Source organism: Talaromyces marneffei, chromosome 4, assembly GCF_009556855.1.
Source record: "Talaromyces marneffei chromosome 4, complete sequence".
Taxonomy (NCBI): Eukaryota; Fungi; Ascomycota; class Eurotiomycetes; order Eurotiales; family Trichocomaceae; genus Talaromyces; species Talaromyces marneffei.
The window spans coordinates 3,349,072-3,370,210 of record NC_072351.1 but is presented as its reverse complement, the minus strand read 5'-3'; the positions used below and the strand labels follow the sequence as shown (position 1 = coordinate 3,370,210).

Below are 21,139 nucleotides of genomic sequence, written 5' to 3'. Positions count from 1 at the left end.
TCGATGGCTGCCGGCGTGAAACATGTCGATGATCTATGCCCCCATGCGTGGTTTGATTCCTTTCAAGGGTTCATGGCCGTGATAAGCCCCTGGCGTCCACGCCATCACCAGACCTATCAATAAATCGCCGGCTTCTGGAAATACCTAGTCTTTCTAGGTAGAGTTCGCCACCGTTAACAATCGCATTCCGTAGTCACTCAATCGGCCAATGAACACATTCTGGTTCTTCTTGCCACGAGTACGAATTCTACAGGGAATCGAGCTAGCGGAGATAACTATCGCAATCCTGCGCCTCTATATGGTGGTTTAATCTGTCACTCGGAAGCTTAACAAGTCGTTATCTTTGTTTCTTGACGCGCGGACCTGCTTGATACGACTTAACTAGATCTTATCCATTGCATGAACTAATGTATAGTTACCCAGGCAGCGTAGCTCACTCACCTCCCCGGCCGTTTAATATATAATAGCGGCCTGCAACCTTGCAACTGTGCAGTTGATTTCTATCACTTCTTTGTCGTATTTGCACACAGTCATCGAGGGCTTCTTTGTTCCATCACAGGCATCCTTGACCAAGATGGCAGCAGAAATGGATAAGAAACACGATCCGATCTTGGAGTCTGTGGAACCGGCTATCGAGACCAACATCGAGAAAGGAGATGTCTCGAGCGATCTTGATCTCCTGGGTATGCTATAGCTTCCCAGATTCTTCCCGTTGCTACAATCGCTAATGATGCAATCGATACAGCCCAATTGGGCTATAAGCAAGAACTGAGACGTCACTATTCGACGACTCAGGTTTTTGCTATCGCTTTCAGCATCATGGCCCTGTTGCCATCGATTGCCTCAACTCTAGCGTTTTCCATGCCAGCTGGACCTGTGGGGATGGTTTGGGTAAGCATTCACCCCCTCTTTTTGGCCATTCTTTGTTCTCGGATCATTGCTAATTCTGGTAGGGTATGTATTCTCGGAAGACTCCTTCCGATCAAGATGCTAAATGTTCGAAAAGGTTGGCTAGCTGCGAGCTTCTTCATCATGCTTGTCGGTCTTGCTATGGTATGCATATACAAATCCGAAACGTCGAAAACCCACGTTGACAATGATAGGCCGATTTGGCTTCAGCAATGCCGACAGCCGGAGGTCTATATTTCTGGACACACTATTTCGCAAGTGATAAATGGCGCAATCCGTTGAGTTTCGTCGTCGGATACAGCAATACCCTCGGTTTGGTGGGCGGTTTATGTTCAATCGACTGTGAGTAGTCAAAGCTCTTCGTTCTTCGCAACACAAATATTTACATCAAAACAGATGGGTTTGCTCTAATGCTGCTCTCGCTCGTCTCAATTGCAAGAGATGGTGAATGGTCAGCCTCTCGCCCAGTTATTTATGCGACTTACCTCGGAACCGTTGTCATACATGGTGTTATGGCCACATTCATGGGTCGTGTCATGAATCACATCCAGACAATCTGTATCGTCCTCAACGTCGGTCTGGTGGTGGCAACTGTAATTGCTCTTCCGTTGGGCAACGTACACAATGGACTCCCCATCAACTCCGGCGCATATGTGTTCGGCGACGTGGAGAATCTTACAACATGGTCTAGTGGGTGGGCATTCATGCTCGCCTGGCTGTCGCCCATCTGGACTATCGGCGCATTCGACTCGTGCGTGCACATGAGTGAAGAGGCAACGCACGCAGCCCGAGCTGTCCCGCTTGGAATCATTCTCTCCATCGGGCTTTGCGGTATCTTGGGATTTTTGTCGTTGGCTGTCATGGCTGCTTGCATGGACCAGAATATCAGCAATGTGCTTGGCTCTGCCTTTGGACAACCCATGGCTCAGATTTACTATGACTCTCTAGGAAAATCGGGCGCGTTTGGTTTTATGGCCGTTGTTGCGATTGTTCAGTTCTTTATGGGCTTGAGTATTGTGCGTTTTCCTGTCATCTCTATCTTCAAAGGAGTGCCATGCTAATCATAATCATGATAACAGTTGGTTGCCGCATCTCGTCAAACGTAAGACACCACCCAGAAAACTTTTTTATTGTTATAACATTATACTCACTTTTCAACAGCTGGGCATTTTCCCGAGATGGTGCTCTCCCCTTCTCCAGCTTCTTCAGACACGTCAGCAAACGCATCCAATACCAACCCGTCCGAACAGTCTGGGGTGTCGCGATCATCTCCATCATCATCGGACTGCTCACTCTGATCAACGCCGCCGCATCGAACGCCCTCTTCTCCCTTGCCGTTGCCGGTAACGACGTTGCTTGGGGCGTACCCATTCTGTGCCGTCTGATCTGGGGTGATAAGACGGGTAAATTCCGTCCTGGCGAGTTCTATACTGGAGTGTTCAGTAAACCGATTGCTTACTCGGCGGTTGCGTATCTTATTTTTGCCATTGTGCTATGCATGTTTCCGACGGGGGGACCGGATCCGACTGGTAAGTTGCTCAAACCCGTTCGAATGATACGATTGTGATTGTCGACTCTGGTGGCTGACACTTCTCCCTACAGCGGACGAGATGAATTACACTATTGCGATCAATGGTGCTATCTGGATCGGCGCAGCACTGTATTATTTCCTATTCGCCAGAAAGTGGTACACGGGACCAAAGTCAACCGTTGCTTAGGTGTGCTGGTTTATGAATGGAACGTGTTATGGAATGGCTGTACATACATGTCTCGTGTTTTTACATTTTATCTATCTGTCTGTGGACTGAATGCATTAAAAGCCCTATCCGTGCGTAATTATAGTATATAGAGACTCGTTGTATGAATACTGTAAATGATAACCCAACTCAACTCTATTGGAGGGTTAAAGTACATGGATAGGTATTGATAGGAGTGCTCCGGATGCATATCCGAAATCACGCAAAGATAAGAGGAAGCTCGGATTCAAAAGTAAACATGACACTAGCTTAACTGCATACGTATATCCACTCTACTTGCAGTTAGACTTGCTGAATATGAGCGATCAATCAATAGCCGATCTACTTTGAGGCTTGTGAGCCTGGTGGACTTCCTCTATTTCCCTTGAAAACAAAGTGCTGGGTGTATATATTTACCTAGCAGTGCCACGAAAAAAGTGTTGGCACCCCCCATATCCGAAATTTCACCGCCTTCCTAATATAGTAATAGACTAAAGAACGGGAACCTCCAAAAAACCCTAATACTTCGTATACCAGCCATCCGCCTCTATAACTGCGCGTACACGATTTGGCATGGTGTTGCTTAGATTCTTCAAAACACGTATTTCAATTGATTGCCATGCTTCTTTTGCCGCTTGTATAAGTGCGTATAACGTTTGATCATTATCTGGTGCGTTTTGTAGCTCAGGATGGTCATTGATTATGATCGTTTTCATAATCGCCCAAATATTCTTGATAGGATTGTGTTAAGACATCACGTGACTACTAGTGATTCCGAAGCTAATATAGTTTACCCCTAAGTTAGATAGACTCTAGTTAATAACAGAAAGAAGAACGTGGAGAACGCTCCATTAAGAATCATCATCCCCCGAAGGGAAGCGTACAACTGATATATCTACTACTGCTCACGATCCTTGGCACCCGGCTCTTCACCAAGAGTTCCATTACAGATTGAGATCTGGAGAATATGGAGGCCACTCCATAATATCTAGCCCTAATTCTCGTAACAGATCTCGTATGATATGCGCTCGGTGTACGGGCGCATTATCCTGCATAAAGATATCCCCATTATCGAGTAACTCTGGAAGCTGTTCCATATAAAGCTGCCTTATAACTGTTGCAGTAATACCTCCGCCAGCTGATGAGCCATCCGAGGTTAATGGCACCAATGGACTCCGTTGATCAAATTTGAATCCCCCCCAAAACATCTTTTTGATGCTTTTCCCAGTACGGATCTCACGTATATCATGCTCCCGGAGTTGCTCGGTTAGGGAATGCCATGTCCATATCAATTGACCCCCTTTACCGCGCTCAACCGTGCATTCGTCGGTCCAAAGAATACGCTGCCATTCACGGGGAGTGTAAGCCTCATATCTTAAAGCCCAGGCCAATCTCTTTTGCGCATTAAGAGGAAGAATCTCAGGTCGCTTACGCTGCTTCCATTTCCTTTTATGGATTTGTTGAAACATGTTTTGTATAGTGCGGATAGTAACTTTGTTGTCAACCGCATTCCGAAGCTCCTCATATTTGATATGAGGATTCTGAATCGTCAATTCAATAAGCTTCTGTTTATCCTCGTCTGTCAATTTTGCTGGGGTTCCAGAACGTGCTTTTGAACGTTGATTTATGCGCTCTTGCTCCTTTTTGATTGTGTTCCGAATAGTCGATATAGGGATCTCTGGGTGCACCTTGTGTATACGTTTATAACCCCAATGTGCCTCTGTATGAAGCTCACATATACGAGCCCTCATACAAGGATCAAGTTCCCTACGTGCCGTACGGGGTGTTCGTGGAGCCATTTTGATTCGAAAATATAGATTATAGGTGTTATATACAAATCTGTATGCGACGCGATGTGTACGCGTTTCTGTCGGCAGAATCAATGGCGGTGTGGGATTTCGGATAAGGGGGGTGCCAACACTTTTTTCATCCCACTGTAGGTATGCCAAAATCAATTGCTGTAGACTTCCAGTTACGGCAAACTACATTCTCCTTGCCATTGGGCATGTTTACAGAAGTAACTTTTCGGATTAAAAGCATAGACGCTCCTCCAAGGCAATAGTTAAGTTAACTAAGTTAACAGGAGTCTTATTAACTAATACAATGGGTCATTTGCCAAGGGGGGTTCGCCTACGCATGCCGTCAATGCCCCTGGGACGAACTTGTAATAGGGCTAGGGCTAGGAGATGTCCGAGAGCCCCGTCAATACGAGCCCCTGTGAATGTGAGTCCTATTGTCTTGATGACTTGCGAAAACAGTTTGTCCAATTATACAAAATTTATCGATTCAAATAAGCCCGCGCGATACTTGATAATCTCGTGAATGCGTTGAAGTCGAGCATTTCCAACCCACTCTTAGAACTAGTATAACTCGAGTAGATCTCGGCCAAACCCGAGACTTTTGGACTAGGAAATAGATTTAAATGGAAGAATATACCCCACAGAGAGTTGGACCGAGCGCATGGGACGTAGATTTTCCATGCATCATGTACGCTGTTCGGATGCCTGAACCAAGGGATACATGTGAGATGACGAGTCACATTTCCGATGGCGATATAGTTATATGACTTGATGGTCACTGATCGACTAGCTGCTCAGTCCTGTAGGCTTATCTTTGGTGTCTTGAATCAAAATATGAGAGGTTAAGGACAGTTGACGAATCTACCATACCATCTTGTGAGAACAATTTGATGCGATGATACCTAAATTTTAACATCGCAATCCATTGACAAGTCTCCTCAGCAGATTGCTTGATGAAGCGGTCCTTCATGACAATTGAACTAGAGACCTAGTTAGTGGTTTTAATCATCATTCAGCAGGTCTTGTTTCTAGGAGAAAATCTCGCATTGTGTTCCCTGATCAGGAACCTTAATTGGTATCATCATCACTAGCGAAAGCCCTGCATAAGCCCCTCGCAGGAAACAAATTCACATTCCCTATTTCCAGCACCTTTCTAGAGTCTCTACTACATATATGGCTCAGAGCCACCATAGAGGCTATCTACATACTTCCTATGCATTAGTTGAAATCATCGATATACGGGAATGAGCCCCCTGAAAGGTATAAGTCTTCGGTCTATAGCCCCAAACTTTTAGTTCTTTTACCTAGATATTTTATAAATTCTCTATCTTTTAGTACTCAAACCCCATTCATATCAGCACAGCTGCTGCGTAACTTCTTCGAAGATGCATCTGTCTAGATTGCTTGCGTTATTTGTCGTCGGACTTCTCATCTACAGAACAATCAAATCCAGACTTCGAAAGCGTCGAGTCAGACAGAAAGAGGCTCAGCTAGGATGTCTACCACCGCCGGTCTTCACGTTGACGAATAGCATAGGTTTGCCTATAAAGAAGGGTACATTTGACCTCTTAGAAAACATCGAATTGAGAGCCCTAATGATACTAACGTGTTATGCTCAAGAATCTATACAAGCTACGAACGAAGACCGGAGCCCTCAGTACATTATGAATACAATGGACAGCATCTCCCCCAACTGCCACACAGTTCGTGTGCCCGTATTCGACTACGAGATCTTCGTCACTCGCGACCCGGAGAACATGAGAGCCATCTTCTCGACGCAGAGTAACGACTTTGACATATCCTACTTCCGCCAAATGAGCTGGCTACCAATGATAGGCAAGGGAATTTTCACAACCCGGGGCTGGAATTGGAAACATTCTCGCTTACGACTCCGACCACAGTTCGCGCGAGATATTGTGTCAGACGTTGATCGCGAACAGAGACACGTCGAGGCTCTCATGAAAAGATTGCCTAGCGACGCAGTAACCAAATGGACCGACAAGGTAGACCTGCAACCACTCTTCTTCAACTTCACGCTCGACACTGCATCGGAGTTCTTGTATGGTCAATCCGTGCATTCGCAACAGGGTAACCAAGAAGGAATTGAAATGGCGACACATTTGTATAATGCGAAAATGACGGTTCATCGACGCATTGAACTGGACAAGTTTTACTGGCTAATCAACACTAGCAAGTTCCGCAAGGCCTTCAATAGTCTTCACAAGTGGGTTGATGGGATTGTCGCGGCGAGACTTGAGCAAATCAAACAACAGCAGAAATGGGTTGGCTTTGGCGATGATGAGCCCAAACAACCTCAACGATTTGTGCTTCTTGATGAACTGGCCAAGGATACGCAAGACCTGAGTGAACTTCGCAATGAGACCTTGAACGTCCTTGTCGCTGGCCGCGATACCACCGGATCTCTCCTGGGCTGGGTCTTTTACTTCCTCGCCCGCCACCCAGACGTTTACGCCAAGTTGCGTGAGATCGTGATAGCTACCTTTGGCGCTCATCCAACGCGCACAAAAATTGATTTCAACATCCTCCGCAACTGCGCGTATTTGCAACACGTCATGAAAGAAGCCCTGCGCGTTGCGACGGTTATCCCTATGAACGAACGAGTAGCCTTGCGCGATACAACATTGCCCGTTGGAGGAGGCGAGGACTGGAAGGGGAAAGTGTTCATTCCTGCCGGTACGCAGATTCTGATCCCTACGTATGCGATGCAGCACCGAAAGGATCTTTGGGGTCCGGATGTTGAGGAGTTCAAGCCTGAGAGGTGGGAAGCGAAGAAGCAACCTGGGTGGGAGTTCATTCCTTTTGGGGCTGGGGATCGGAAATGCTTGGGTCGTGAGTTATCTGTCTATTCCTAAAACTCTTGAGTGTATATTGGACTAACTGACGTACTATATAGAGCAATTCGCTTTCACTGAGACGGGCTACGTAATCGTCCGGTTCTGTCAACGCTTTGATAAGATGGAGAATGTGGAGGAAGGTGATGGGAGGATTCGGCTTCATCATGCGATTGAGAATAGGAGTGGGACCGGTGTTCAGGTCAAATTGCATGAAGCGGACTATGAGTAATTGATTTCACCGTCTGGCCAAGGACTTTATGACTGTGCTGGATACATCGTATTTAATGCGAGTAGTACTCCTGCTCAAACGGGTTTCGGGATATGATCTCGTACAGCCAATGTACTCGTAACATGAAACTGAACAATTTAACACAGGGCCAAGCCAAGCTAATATATTCTAATTCTATTAAATGATTAATGTATGTTCCTCGCAGCATGCATTGGTCCAGTCACGGACATTATTATGTCCTACAAGCAGCATTCCAAACCTTCCACACAGCGTTCCAGTACCTCGACGGGTCCAACCTCAAATGCGAAACATGCGATGATCCATCAAACCGCTCCAATAAGATATTCGCATATCCTTTGTTTCTGGCATCTTCTGCATGCTTTTCGACGTCTTTCCAATGGATGAGTTTATCCGATGACGAATATACATATAGTCGTGCAGTTTCGTGCGGAATGTTTCGTGCCAAGTTTAGTTCCCTCGGGCCTCGCGTAGCCATTATCTCGATTCCAAGGACTTGTGGGACTACCATGAGACATGTAACTATAATCGCTGCGATAACCCATCGAAGGGGTTGGGGTAAACCCGCCATGCCGAGCGAGACACCTGTTGTCCATCTACTGAATTCGGTTTTATATGTGAGGCCGCCAGGGGTTGAGTCGAGGATCAACGCCGTTAGTGGAATTGGTGTAGCTGAGCCATGAACTTCTTTCCAGACAGACCAGGTTGCTTCGAGGTTCAAACCTCCACTATTGGAGAAAGCGTGTGCAAGTACCCGAGGCCGGGAGGTTGGAGAGTCAGTGCTTTGAAGGCCAGATCGATATAAAGGTACAAGTTCCTTATGAACCATGTCATGAACAACAGTTTGGGCCGCTTTCTGCCCACCAAAGAACGTTCCTATTGTAGTCGCCGTCGTAAGAATGATTTTCGCATTCGGATATAGATTCTGATATCCCTCAATGTATTTGACATAGTGGCGTTGTTGTGCATCGGCCCATGTAAATATCAATACGACGTCTGGCGAGATGGAATTCGACGATTCCGATTTCTTTGAAATGTCACTCTCATGGTCTGACTGTATCTTCTGCTGAGGGTCCCATATGAGAATTCGTTCTGAGAATTTTCTGTAGCCAGGGGGGAGTAGAGATGACATGGTAAGGTTCAGATGGACGCCTGTGTCTTGCAAGCGCTGCGCTGGCAATGTCAAAGGCAAGAACTACAATTCATCCAAACTGATCACAGCTTATAAAATTTTTGATTAGTGATAAATCAACCACCAGAAATGAGGATCTGGCCCGGATACGATCTAACCCGAATAGGCGATATCCTAATTAGGTTAGCCGTGATCGCCTCACGATATATCTGTGACGCCAAGCCCGCGACCTCATGTGCACTGCAGCACGAGGGAATTACCATGTACATCTCACCACAATCTAAATATTATGCGAGTCATGCTCAATCCACACTTGCAGCAAGGAAGTTGAGGCATGCATTCCTCACTTCGTCCTCGGTGAACTCGCACTGGTTGTCCACTCGATTTGATAGGTCCGCGTCGTTGTCGAGAGGATGTTGCTGTCTCCGAAACACATATAGCATCCCCGATATTGCGTAAAGCCGCTGTCGCCGGTTCTCAATCGGCAACCCGATGCCTCCTGCCATCATCCACGCTAAATTGAGCACACTCACAAGAGCCTCGTCACCGACAGAGATCATGGCGCTCTCCAGATCAGACAAACATTGCTGTGGAATACTCGAAGCAGGGTCGTAGTCCATGAAAATCGAACAAATGAGCATGATAGCTGCCATTTGCCCTTGAGACTCTGAAAGATAGTTTCCCCGATCGTATAGGATAGATCCCGGTGTTTTCGTTAGGCACTGCCAGATCAAGCTTCCTGGATCAATCCGTCGCTTGTATATCGTGTTTGTTGTCAAGGAACCAGCCTCTGACAATCTCGCCACAAACCTCTGCAGTGTCTTTTGCAATTCGGGCAGATCGCTTCGATCCCAAATCAGACTATCCGGCCCCAGGTGCGCATTATCAAAGGCGACCGCGATCTGGGTTATTGAATGATTGTGAATAAAAGTCGGAATTCTGCTGATAGGATCGGAAGTCCCTTGCGAGTCAGCCGCCCATGAGCGTATAAATTCCCTGCTAGCCGCAAAATGAGCCCGAGCCTGGGTCGGAAAGAAGGTATAATCCATCAAGACAAGTTGTAAAATAATAAGAAAATGAGATTCTGCCCTCAAATCCCGTTGACGGGTATGAGTCAAGTCAGTACCCTGCCCAGAATCCTTCGTAGTGATAGATAGTTGCTGTCGGGCTATTTTCATTGCTTCTCCTCGATATGTTAGAGCCATGATATGCAGTTTATTCTGCTCTTCGGGGCTGTTGAACTTGCCAAATTTGGCCTTGTTGAACATATTGGTAGCTGCCTGGATGAAGGGTGCGACATTGCTTGTTCGAAATGCGCTATGAGCTGCTTGTCCTGGGTTTGGGCAGATTGTGTTGCTCACACCCCATATGCCCCTCATTTTCCGGGGCGCGTTGTTGTTGTTGATGGCCACATCATTGCTAAGCGATACCGGTAACTGTCTTAGTAGTTGCAAGCTCAGTTCTGGAGTTTCTTCACGACTGACGTGGTGTTTGGGCTTATTTCTGGGTCTGTCGACAGTCCATGTAGATTTGACGGAACCATTCTTTGCCGCTTCCTGTTCCTTGACTCGCCTCCTGATCGCATTCTTGGCTACAAAAGAGCGCGCTTTTTCGCGATGTTTAGTAGATGGGTCATCCACGAAGAAGACCTCCATGTTGGCTGAGCCGCCTGTTGAAGAGGATTTAGGATGGAAATATAGACAAACGCTGAACAATCAACTTGTTTTAGAAGCCGACGCTAAGAATCCTGAATGGCGCTAGCTATTTCGGGTGGGTTAGGGTTAGGGTTTGTTATATATCTTCATGTCGAGATGTATTAGTCTCCTGCAGCCATTGACGCCGGGTTCAAACTTAGCCAATCGATAAACATCATCTACGCATTGGGATCAGTAATTGGTATTAACTAGGACTTCAAAGTTTCTAGACACGATCCATGGATACATATATGTGTTCTTAGCTAAATTTTGCCTAGCACTCAAGTTATATAAATTCATATACACAGTGATCCAGGATGCGGAGTATCACAGAACTTTTGAAATAGGCACCCCAACCAGATCAATTAATCACATCAGCAATGGATCAATGGCCAGAAAACTGCTCACAATATCTATATAGTTCCCCATAAACTTTGATAGTCGTTCGACGTATCAGTAAGAATCTGGAGTCGGCAATGCATTGCGATGCGGGGTTGCCGAGGTGAATGGGAGCTTCACCTCTCTATCTTATCTAATCATTGATTATCAATCTTCAATCAACATACCTAGGGAGCCATAAGGTTTAAATAAAGTTGCCAGAACCAGAATTGATTACTATATCAACCGCTGGTTTTTTGATCCCCGATGCTACGTTGAGTTTCAAGATTAAAAACTTCTTTAAGGCCCCGGACCAACCAAAATCAGTAGCCGCATTTTATCACGGTCGCATATAAGGAATACTCACAATGCCAAAAGCAATATTCCTCCAGTCCATCGACGGCAAACCAGGCAAACCAGGTCAAGTCTACTATCCCATTGTCCAAAGAACTGTACCCCCACCAACAATCAATGGCAGCGAACTCATCATCAAACTCTCCGCGGCAGCCCTGAACCACCGCGACTTATTCCTGCGCCAACACCTCTACCCAGGCCTATCATTTGATGTGCCCATGCTAGCAGACGGCGTCGGCACAGTCATTGAACTCGGCCCAACCGTCCACGACAAATCCTGGAAAGGCAAACGCGTAATCATCAACCCTGGAACGGGCTGGAAAGATCACCCTGATGGGCCCGAGGATCCAGCTGGCTACAAAATCTTTGGTGGTACAAAGTTTGATCGTAGAGGCACGTTACAGGAATACGTGACTGTGGATGAGTCTGAGGTTGAAGAGGCGCCGTCATACATGTCCGATGCTGAAGCTGCTGCGCTCCCATTGACGGGGTTGACTGCGTGGAGGGCACTTATCACGAAAGCTGGGGAGAGGAATTCGACAAAGGGGTCTGCTGTGTTGGTTACTGGTATTGGGGGCGGTGTTGCGCTCATGGCGCTGCAGTTTGCGGTTCAGAGGGGAGCGGATGTTTATGTGACGAGTTCTAGTCAAGAAAAGATTGATAAGGCTATTGAACTAGGTGCAAAGGGTGGTGTGAATTATAAGGAGGCGGGTTGGGAGAAGAAGTTACTTGCTCAATTGCCACCGGGGAAATTGGCGTTTGATGCTATTATTGATGGGGCGGGCGGCGATATCATCGAGAAGGGAGTTAGATTACTCAAGGTATGCCATCCACTACCTACCTACCTACCCATGAGTTTGGAATCCGATTAACAGAAACGACAGACCGGCGGCGTGATATCGGTCTACGGAATGACGGTCTCCCCCAAAATGAACTTTGTAGCACAAGCCTTTCTCAAAAACATCGATGTACGAGGCTCAACGATGGGTTCACGAAAGGAGTTCAAAGACATGGTAGACTTTGTCAAGTCGAATGAGATACATCCTGTTGTTTGGAGAGTTCTCAAGACGAGTCTTGATGATATTGCTGGCATTGATACGCTGTTTGATGATATGAATGCTGCGAAGCAATTTGGGAAATTGGTGATACATTTTGGAGACGCGACAGGGGATAGCAAGCTGTAATCCAGTTTGTGCTTAGAGAGGCAATGCAGCAAGGCACTTTTATCTAGCGGGAGAATTAGTGCCTACCTACTACTGTAACTACTGTAGCCTACATGGGTATCGAACATCCAAACATGAAAGCGATGCTATGATTGATATCTGTCCCCCCCTCCCCCTTCTTTTTCTTTCTTTCTAAAAAATACAATCACAAAAGAATCCACCTCCTATTCATAGAAGCAAAAATCTCCGGCAAAAATCTCTGAAAAATAGAGATGAAAGAAACTCAACAATGTGGCCTAACGTGAAAAGCTTCCCAATGTGGTTAAACGACCGAATCGCCGAAATAACTTCACAAGCATTTCACGGCCCCAATATTTTCAAGATTTTTCTATGGAGAATGAGAGGTTGAATTTTGGTTATCAAAGTAATGCCAAGTTGAAGGTTTTTTAAGCTTCTGATCCTTGATTTTGGTCATGACCACTGGGCCACTGGCCCCTGGCTATTTGATATGGGTGGATCCATAACTAACCAAAAGACCGACCCTTGGAGTCTATAACTAGCCGAGGTTGGGATTCACGTTCGAATACGAACACAAACGAACGAACGATAATATTATGATCTTGTTTCAATTCTCGTGTCTACTCCGTAGTACTCCGTATGAGATAGATGGTTGATACGATGAACCGCTGATTTCGATTTAGCGCTGTAGGTGTAACAACAGCAGCAACTGTTCATTGGAATCCTGAAGTTCAGGTTCTGATTCTGATTGGATGTGCCTTTCGGTCCCTTCATTACCTACTTGGGAAATATTGGGTCCCCTTCCACCGACCATCAGCGCTGAAAGATGTGCCATATCGCGCCCGAATAACACCGAAACAGCTGGGTAAAAACGCTCGGCAAAAAAGCTGGGCGATTCCGACAATTAGGTACACGTATCACAGCAGCACATCCCAAAATAAACCTGGGTTATAACCATGTCTACGATCAGCTCTTGACTCATCATCATGAGCATACGGAGTATGCAGCTTGAATCGGTTAAAAATAGCACACACGCGGATCAGATCCCATGATTTGCTCACGCTGTGCCAGCTCATCAAGCGAGATAAGGTCAAGGTCGCAACAGAGAAAAATGTAAGGGATCAAGGTTTGAAAGGCAGGGTAGTAGCAAGGTAGCATTGGGAACACGAGCATACATATCAAGCTCATACAGAAAAAAAGAGCGTGTGAACCGTCGGCTGCTGATCTCTTTTTTTTTTTTTTTTTTTTTCTTGTTTTGTTTTGTTTTTCCGACTGGACGCCGCTGGACGGAGTATTGTTGTATGTAATTCTGTTTTTATCGGTTATTTTTCAAGTTCCTTTCGTGAATGTGTGGGAGTGGGGGAGCGGAGACCTTGATTATTTCCACGTTAGACTTAAAGGGGGCTTTCGGCTAATGCTAAACCGGCTAATGGCCCTCGCGTGGTTAAATAGCGAACCAATGGAATTTGACAGCCAATATGCATGGTGGATCCGATGCTAAAAATAAGATCCATACATACCGGTTTACCGTTGTTCGCTGTAATGAATACGTAGTACAGTAAACAGCGTAATTATGGTACAGCGGCCACACCATTAATTTCTTGTTAAGACGATTGTCCCTACTGCAATCGGTGTATGATCGTTAACTACCAACCAGGTTGGATCCTTGACGGCCTTCACTGGAAAAGCACGCACCTGTCTGACTGTTCTGGTGGTTGTTTTCTTTTGATGTTTCACCGCCATCTCTGGCTTTAGCGTCAAGCACAACAATCAAGGATCGCGACTGCTTTTTAAGTATTAGGGTGTGATCGGAAGAGTTCCGATCAACCAGTTACAGCGGAGTGCATATTCTGTTTTCGACGATCATATTTGAGGCGAACGAGTTACACGGCAGTAATCGCAGCTTATAGACACTTGGCTTTCTCGGCAGAGGGCTTAATGGAGATTGACCATCCAACAATATTGCTTGCCACAATTTCGATTGCTTAGTATGTATGGAAATTGCATGTTGCGTCGCATGGAAAAGCAGCGAGCCCATAATCATGTCAATATGCCAAGAGGGTTGACATCAAAGACACGATCATGGTTCCATTCATGATTGGAAGTCCCGTCCCTTCTGTACACGTAGTCTAATACCGCTTCCAAAAGATCCGAAAAATCAATGGTCAATCATATCACATGATTCGTCCACCTTGAAGTAACGGAGTAAGTGGCTGGTGCATAACTAACTACGTACCCCATTGTACAGAGTACGTAATGTTTCCCAACTCCGTACGTATTCTTCCCTTTCATCCGTATGGACACCGAACAACCACTGGTGGAGAACACGTAACTACGCTGGGAGTCTGTAATGCTCTGTAACTAACTAACTAACTAATGGATTGTTAATTACCTAAGTTAACCGTAGTTACCCTAAAGTACGTTAGTGCTCCGTGGTTGGTTGTTAACGTGTTAGTACGAAGTAAGTTGTTGAGCCTTGAATTGGTTAGCGCGTTACTCGCTCCTTGCTCAGATGAGTTTAGTCTATTCCCAAATTCGCAAATGCTGTCGTCGTGTAGGGACTTGGCTCTGGGCAGGAGTCTCCGGCAATTCAGCAAACATCGATGTAAACAAAGTTCGAACGAGATTGATGAGATCATTGATTTTGATTCGTCGTTGCGACTGTTCCGAGGTGTTCTTTTTTTTGTCTTCTTTATTCCCTCACTTATTTTTTTTATTCTCTCCCCCCCCTCCCCCCCTCCCCCCCTCCCTTGAGAAATCCAATTACCATTGTTCGAACAATGCGACATTTTGACTGCGAAGCAAATCGCGCATGGTGACTTGTCCATTAGGTCATAGTCGCCTCTCCTTGGGGATTAATCATTAGGCCACAGCGCATTTACCGAATTATCTCCATCGTTCGAAGTTTGCGGATTGTGACTTCAGCCCTCGGGCCAAGTTCATACTACGAGGAAACAGACGGAACAGGATTGATCTTAATGGTCATCCTAACATACCGATGCTGTACTACTAACTAGGAGGCAACTAATAGTACTACGTGTGTAGTGCCAATCTAACAACTGACGCTACCCAGCATGTTGCAGGGATACCAGGTCCGGCTCTTTTCAAGAAATGCCCTAATAATACTACGTAGGCTCCCTAGCCAAAGGGCTGTGTGATGAGCATATATGCAAAGCCTTCATCATGTCATGCAGTGCCGTCACGAAACCCAGGAATCGGATCCGACCGTGATTGGTCGCTTTCAAGTCACTCCGGCCGCTCAAGAAAACTTCCCAGCATCCAGATACATACACAGCGACCCAAAGGGGTTAGCAACACGGATGCTGAGCTATACATAGTACTTATCTGGAACGCTAGTACCGGTTTTCTAGTCCAAGAATAACCTAGACCGATTCCCCGTGTTGCGTTGCGCCATTATCTCCAGAATGGGTTTAACCCCCCACCCATATTCCGTGTGTATTAGGACAATACGGCCTCACCCGCACACGAAAAGTGTCCTGCTTCTCCTTGGCATCGCAACTTATCCCAACTAGAAGACTGCTCCGTGTTGACTTTGTGCTCAGTACTCCGTGCACTCCTCGCGATACACCGAGTGTCTCGTAGCTGACGTTTGGGAAATGATAGCAGCCTCATCGTATTGTTTGGGGCCCGTCTTCTAATCCCATCTGTCTTAGGAGATATGTGGCTTGCTGGGGTTGGAATCAAAGTTCGGATCTTGAATTTTAGGTTCATGGCTTTCTCGTCCAGCTTACTTTGTACAAGTCTGTCTTTCTTTTTTGTCTGTCTCTACTAGCTGCATAACTTCAATCTTTTTTTGGACGGACTAGCCTAAAACTACGTTTCATCTGATCTCAGATGGCTGCTATGTATTAACAGAAGCAGATGCCGGCTTTGATGGCCCTGACTTACGGACCGGGTACTATGACTATCGCCGAAAGGGCGAAATAACCGTCGGGGCCTGACAGTTGATCAAATGCTCGCCCCATTCGTTCAGTCACTCGGCACACGATTACCCGGATGACAACCAAATATTCACTGGAGCGCCGGATTCATTTCTTTCTTTTTTTTTCCCTCAAGCTTGAAATAGTCTGCCAATAAACACTCAATCAAACCACGGTAACAATGGGGTGCATGAGTTATTAAGACTGTAGACCACGGGAGATGTGACGATGATGATGATGATGTAGTTGGCTCGTGTGGACTCTGTGGAGGCTGGCTGTGCTGGAATCTTTCCTGCCTGGGACTAGGGCCGTTACAGGCAGCGCTCCGGGTCCCACTGTAACTAACAGCCTGGTAACTTGCTCGTACTCAGTAGTACATAGGACGTATGTAGTGATAAGAGTACGGAGTAACTGTACGTACTATGTAATCGTAGCGATACGGGCAGATCTCGTGCCGACCCAAGAGAGAGAGATGGCTTTAGATGGCTTTAGAGACGGCCAACTTCCACGTAGTGTGATTGGGTCGATCCATGTAATGTTGTTCTTCTCCGGAGTTCAACTTTCCTTCCATCTCTCGCCTGACGTCTTCGGCCATTGGAGGCCTTATCTGATAGGTACACTACACTGTCCGTGGGGATCGATTTATTCCATCGATCAGTCACGCAACTTGGAGTAACAGCTGAGTCTGCATGTCCAGCATTCCGTCTTCCCAACACTTGCAGCTCCCAATCCAGAGAACTATTAGTATGTAGTATGTGTTGGTTGCCAGTAGACCGCTGCCACGCTAAAACACCGCCTGAAAAGTTATGTTTACGGAGTATGGTTACTCGTTCTTACATACGCCAAATACGTTACAGTGTTCCTTCACCATCCCCGCTCCAATCACTACCCACTCCGCATCCCTGTCAGCCCACTAATTCTTAGTGCCCTGGTATCTCGTAAAACTTGTACGTAAGTTACGCTGTCCTCCTTTACCGTCGTATCATACAACCCGCTTGCCTTCCTTATATGCCCTTGCCGAGCCCGCCTTCTCACTCCTCCTGTTGTTCCTCTTCCTCTTCCCTCCCGATCATATATCAAACATCCATCTCTAAATGACGTGAAGAATAATAACAAAGAAGAAAAAAAATCTCTTGTCCTTATTGTTGTTTACCCACACTCGCTACCACGCTCGCTATTTGCCAGAAGTATTTGTTACATTCGCTACTACTGGACGCTGTGTGTCCAAGGAAAGAAAGAAACTCTAACGGGATCGTCGATTGATATACATTTCGCCTGATCCACATAATCATTAATATCGAAAATCGAGAAAAGAAACAAAAAACAATTATATCGCACGAAAGCAGAGAATACAGAGGAGAACGATTTGGAACGACTTTAAAAGAACAATCACGATATTCATCGCGAGTACGCAATCACAGGAACCCTGAGTCAATCAGAAGCCCTACTTCTAAACTATACTATCAAATATCCCCCGCTCCTGCCCACCGACAGCATCGACCTTTTCACGCAATTATCAATTTAAAGAGGATTCCTTAAACATTTAGGGTTGGTCTCCTTTGCCTTTACTCGCCTTGCATCCCCTCTCCCAGCCATTCTTCCTCCTCTTCTCCTTGCTTCAGAACACAGGCTTCACGCCTGGCGTTCTCCTACTTAACCTTTCTTATGGCGTTCACCCAGTTAAAGTGTCTGGTGCCATCACTTTATGAACAACTGCTAATCACCATATAGACCAGTCACTCTAGTATTGTCTCGATGCAATAATCCGTGTCCTGCTGATATTAGTGAACGAGGCGATATTTGACGCTACAACAAGCGCCTACCACGATTACGTACCATTTGATAATCTGAATGCGTCTTTGACCCTTCAAACTATTCGCTGAAATTTAGAGACCATCTTTGTCTCTGCCACTCGCTTTTGAATATCGGAACCGTCGCTCCAAACCGTATTTTCTGTCGCTCGCTTCGTTTTTTTCAAACAGTTAAGCCTCGTTGCACGTGCTGCAACACAGTCAAACTGGCTTCCTCAACTGTTCCCAGTTTTCAAGTAAGTATAACATGCAATAACACATTATTTGAGTGATCTCCTGACGATACATAGGTCAACACCGACTTCCAGACTCCGCTGATATTTGACGAGTCTGCCGACTATTCGGACTTGGAAGAATCTTGCTTTGCCGGCGCTTACTCTGACAGCCTCCTGGCAAAATCGGATCTCGAGTTGTCGATGTCTAGCTTTCAGAAACCACCGCACAATGGTCTAGAAGGTGAGTTCTGTCACGATGATTTTAGTGTACGCTGGCTAACGATTGTTGATTTCAATGATTAAGGACCTTCTATGCAGGAAAACTCGTTCCCTTCAAACTACGGCCAACTGCCTTTCATGAACACCATGTACGCAACCTCTCAGGAGGATTTGGGTAGCCCAGATACAGATAGTCTGCATTACGTCCCATCTCAAGGGTACGCAGCCTCTGGATCTTTCGATGATGCCCAGTCTCCTGGCTTCGATACCCCTATCAACTCTTCTCCAGAGATTGTCTCGTTTGTTCCCCAGAGAGGCTCGGAAGGTACCCATATCGCAGTTCGGGTGATCTCGCCATTCGACTTGCACTCGACAGCTCGCGCCGTCTTCATCTCGTTTGGATCCCGCCAATGCGAGTGCAACGTCACCATGATTGACAACCACAACGCACAATTCGGCTATCTCTTCACTGTCCAAGCGCCAAACTTCTCCTTGACCATGTCCCCTTCATTCGATGTCCTTTTGCAGCTCGTCATTGATGTTCCTGCCGCGGGTGGCCCTCTTGTGCTTCAAGTCGGAACCTTTTCCTACGAGCAGTACTTGCAAGCCCCCGTCGATGACTCAAGGAAGAGAAGCCTCTCGACTTTCCCTGAGAATGCAAGCTATCGTCCAGCGAAGCGCCACTCGGCCCATGAATTCGATACTAAAGCTGCAGTTGAACTCCCCACGCATGCACGTTCAGCCTCTTACACTCAATTCGTGCAGACTCCCGTGACTAGGAGCGTCTATCCTACTCAGTATGAAATGGAAAACTCTCCTCGTCTGCCGTTGGGTGGTTACGCTACTCCGTCGACCAGTCTTCAGCCTGTTCAAGCCTCCTCTCCAATGATTTCTGCTTGGAGCCCTTCAGTGTCTGTTACTGATTTGTCTGTTGTCCATGCCCCATCGTCTGTCAATATGTCAGTCTCTCAATCGCAGAACCCAACCTTGATCCGTACCTCAACTTTGCAGCATGGACACAGCCTTAGTACATCGCAGCCATTCAATCCATATGCGATGTACCCCACCAAGGCGGTACTGGAATTGAACGGAGATCTTGACTCCATGGCAGTTGGCTGGACTGCTCAAGAGAAAGCCGCAAAGCGTCGTCTGGTTCAATTCACGCGATCCCAGAATGGCAGCACTATTCATGCTGACTTCAAGCCAATCACTCCTGAAGAACGCACTCCAAACAGTATCTGCATTAGCTGCATCCATTGGGAGGGTAAAGATGAATGCTTCGTCACTAGTGTGGATACAATCTATCTTCTAGAGTCCTTGGTTGCCGTACGATTCACTGTCGAGGAAAAGAACCGCATTCGTCGCAACTTGGAGGGCTTCCGTCCTTTGACGGTCTCCAAGGCCAAGGCTGATAGTGAAGAATTCTTCAAGGTCATCATGGGATTCCCTGCCCCCAAGCCTCGTAACATCGAAAAGGATGTCAAAGCTTTCCCCTGGAAGATTCTTTCCCTGGCACTCAAGAAGATCATTGGCAAATATGTAAGTTTCATCGTCGTTGTTTGTTTGTTCTGACGCTAATATTGATTTTCCAGTCTGCAAGCTATTCATCCACTGCCGGAGCACTTCCCGGCTTATTGAGTGCTAGTCATTCTATGAGCTCGGATCTTGGGACTGAGTCTCATACTGCTTCTTCTCCGCAGTCGGTTGCGGAATCTACAGCTTCGAGCGCATACCCAGTCAACTTCAGCTCAGCCACGTTCGCGCCATCACTTATGCCAGTAACCTCCGGTCTCGACCCTGATTTCGCCGTCACTCACTCAGGGCCACACCCTGGTTACACTGCTACCATGGGCCATTCTTTCCAATTCGAGCCAACTTTTCAATCTGATCAGGCGCTCGTGCATCAGCCATCCTGGGACTTTACCTCTTCGTCCCAGACCGAGGATTTCAACTACATGAATATTCCATACTCGATGGCCTGAGGTAGCTGGCAACATGTGTTGTTCGCACTGGATTTTTCGAAGCTCCTTTTTTGTTTTTCTTTTTTCTCTTCGCAAGCTTTCGTTCATCGTTTTTTGTCTTTTTTTTGCTCTTGCACTGGCCTGCAACCATCCAACTTCACGTCCACCGTTTAAAGTCATTCCTTGACACACCGACACGATAATGTGTTAATGTTTTCCGAGATTCTACGAATTTCCTTCAGTCATTCCTTGATACATTCCGAAGCGAAGCGTTTGCTCGTCCTCTCCTTTATTATGTGATACCCGGAATATGGCGACTCCTATTCCACTGTTTTTGTTGCTTTTCAATGATGAATCATGCCACTCCTTTCATGACTCATAATGCATGCCCCGATGAAAGAGTTAATGTTCTTGTTTTTGAGCGTGTTTGATTTTTTTTTTTTTTGGATTTCCTGTTTAGACACATCGGGTGCATCAGCGATCATTCCTTTTACCTTGTTTATGTTTCAACTTAGCGTGGACGTGCTATCGAAGCCACTCCTTCTATACCTTGCATCCTGGCCAGGCGTTTTGTTATTTTGTTCTCAGTTCTTTGACATTGGTTCATCCGTTTCGGTTGTTGGTTGTTCTTGTGTTGAGTCTGGGATGGGTTGATTCTGTCTGTTTATGTGTATATATTACTGCAGGGATTTGGGCAATGGAATGCA

At 46.3% G+C, this 21,139-nt stretch overlaps 7 protein-coding genes across 7 annotated transcripts; 4 read left to right on the top strand and 3 right to left on the bottom strand.

The window, feature by feature from the left end:
• Window positions 1-574: 574 nt before the first annotated feature.
• EYB26_006249 (uncharacterized protein) lies at window positions 575-2,627 on the top strand (the record flags this gene model as incomplete). The annotated part of the gene is made up of 8 exons (XM_054265525.1): window positions 575-683; window positions 746-949; window positions 1,007-1,053; window positions 1,104-1,251; window positions 1,306-1,925; window positions 1,989-2,011; window positions 2,071-2,438; window positions 2,512-2,627. The coding sequence occupies 8 exons, from the start codon at window positions 575-577 to the stop codon at window positions 2,625-2,627; spliced, it is 1,635 nt and encodes a 544-aa protein (XP_054121500.1).
• A 962-nt stretch (window positions 2,628-3,589) lies between these two features.
• Window positions 3,590-4,444, bottom strand: EYB26_006248 (uncharacterized protein; the record flags this gene model as incomplete). The annotated part of the gene is made up of 1 exon (XM_054265524.1): window positions 3,590-4,444. One exon carries the CDS (start codon window positions 4,442-4,444, stop codon window positions 3,590-3,592), a length of 855 nt encoding a protein of 284 aa, XP_054121499.1.
• A 1,385-nt stretch (window positions 4,445-5,829) lies between these two features.
• On the top strand, window positions 5,830-7,528 carry EYB26_006247 (uncharacterized protein; the record flags this gene model as incomplete). The annotated part of the gene is made up of 3 exons (XM_054265523.1): window positions 5,830-5,998; window positions 6,065-7,294; window positions 7,359-7,528. The coding sequence occupies 3 exons, from the start codon at window positions 5,830-5,832 to the stop codon at window positions 7,526-7,528; spliced, it is 1,569 nt and encodes a 522-aa protein (XP_054121498.1).
• Window positions 7,529-7,760: 232 nt separating this feature from the next.
• Window positions 7,761-8,678, bottom strand: EYB26_006246 (uncharacterized protein; the record flags this gene model as incomplete). The annotated part of the gene is made up of 1 exon (XM_054265522.1): window positions 7,761-8,678. The coding sequence occupies one exon, from the start codon at window positions 8,676-8,678 to the stop codon at window positions 7,761-7,763; it is 918 nt and encodes a 305-aa protein (XP_054121497.1).
• A 302-nt stretch (window positions 8,679-8,980) lies between these two features.
• Window positions 8,981-10,333, bottom strand: EYB26_006245 (uncharacterized protein; the record flags this gene model as incomplete). The annotated part of the gene is made up of 1 exon (XM_054265521.1): window positions 8,981-10,333. The coding sequence occupies one exon, from the start codon at window positions 10,331-10,333 to the stop codon at window positions 8,981-8,983; it is 1,353 nt and encodes a 450-aa protein (XP_054121496.1).
• Window positions 10,334-11,118: 785 nt separating this feature from the next.
• On the top strand, window positions 11,119-12,288 carry EYB26_006244 (uncharacterized protein; the record flags this gene model as incomplete). The annotated part of the gene is made up of 2 exons (XM_054265520.1): window positions 11,119-11,925; window positions 11,989-12,288. 2 exons carry the CDS (start codon window positions 11,119-11,121, stop codon window positions 12,286-12,288), a joined length of 1,107 nt encoding a protein of 368 aa, XP_054121495.1.
• A 5,789-nt stretch (window positions 12,289-18,077) lies between these two features.
• Window positions 18,078-20,453, top strand: EYB26_006243 (uncharacterized protein; the record flags this gene model as incomplete). Its single annotated transcript, XM_054265519.1, has 5 exons — window positions 18,078-18,081; window positions 18,209-18,273; window positions 18,328-18,493; window positions 18,557-20,010; window positions 20,064-20,453. The coding sequence occupies 5 exons, from the start codon at window positions 18,078-18,080 to the stop codon at window positions 20,451-20,453; spliced, it is 2,079 nt and encodes a 692-aa protein (XP_054121494.1).
• Between the last annotated feature and the right edge of the window lie 686 nt (window positions 20,454-21,139).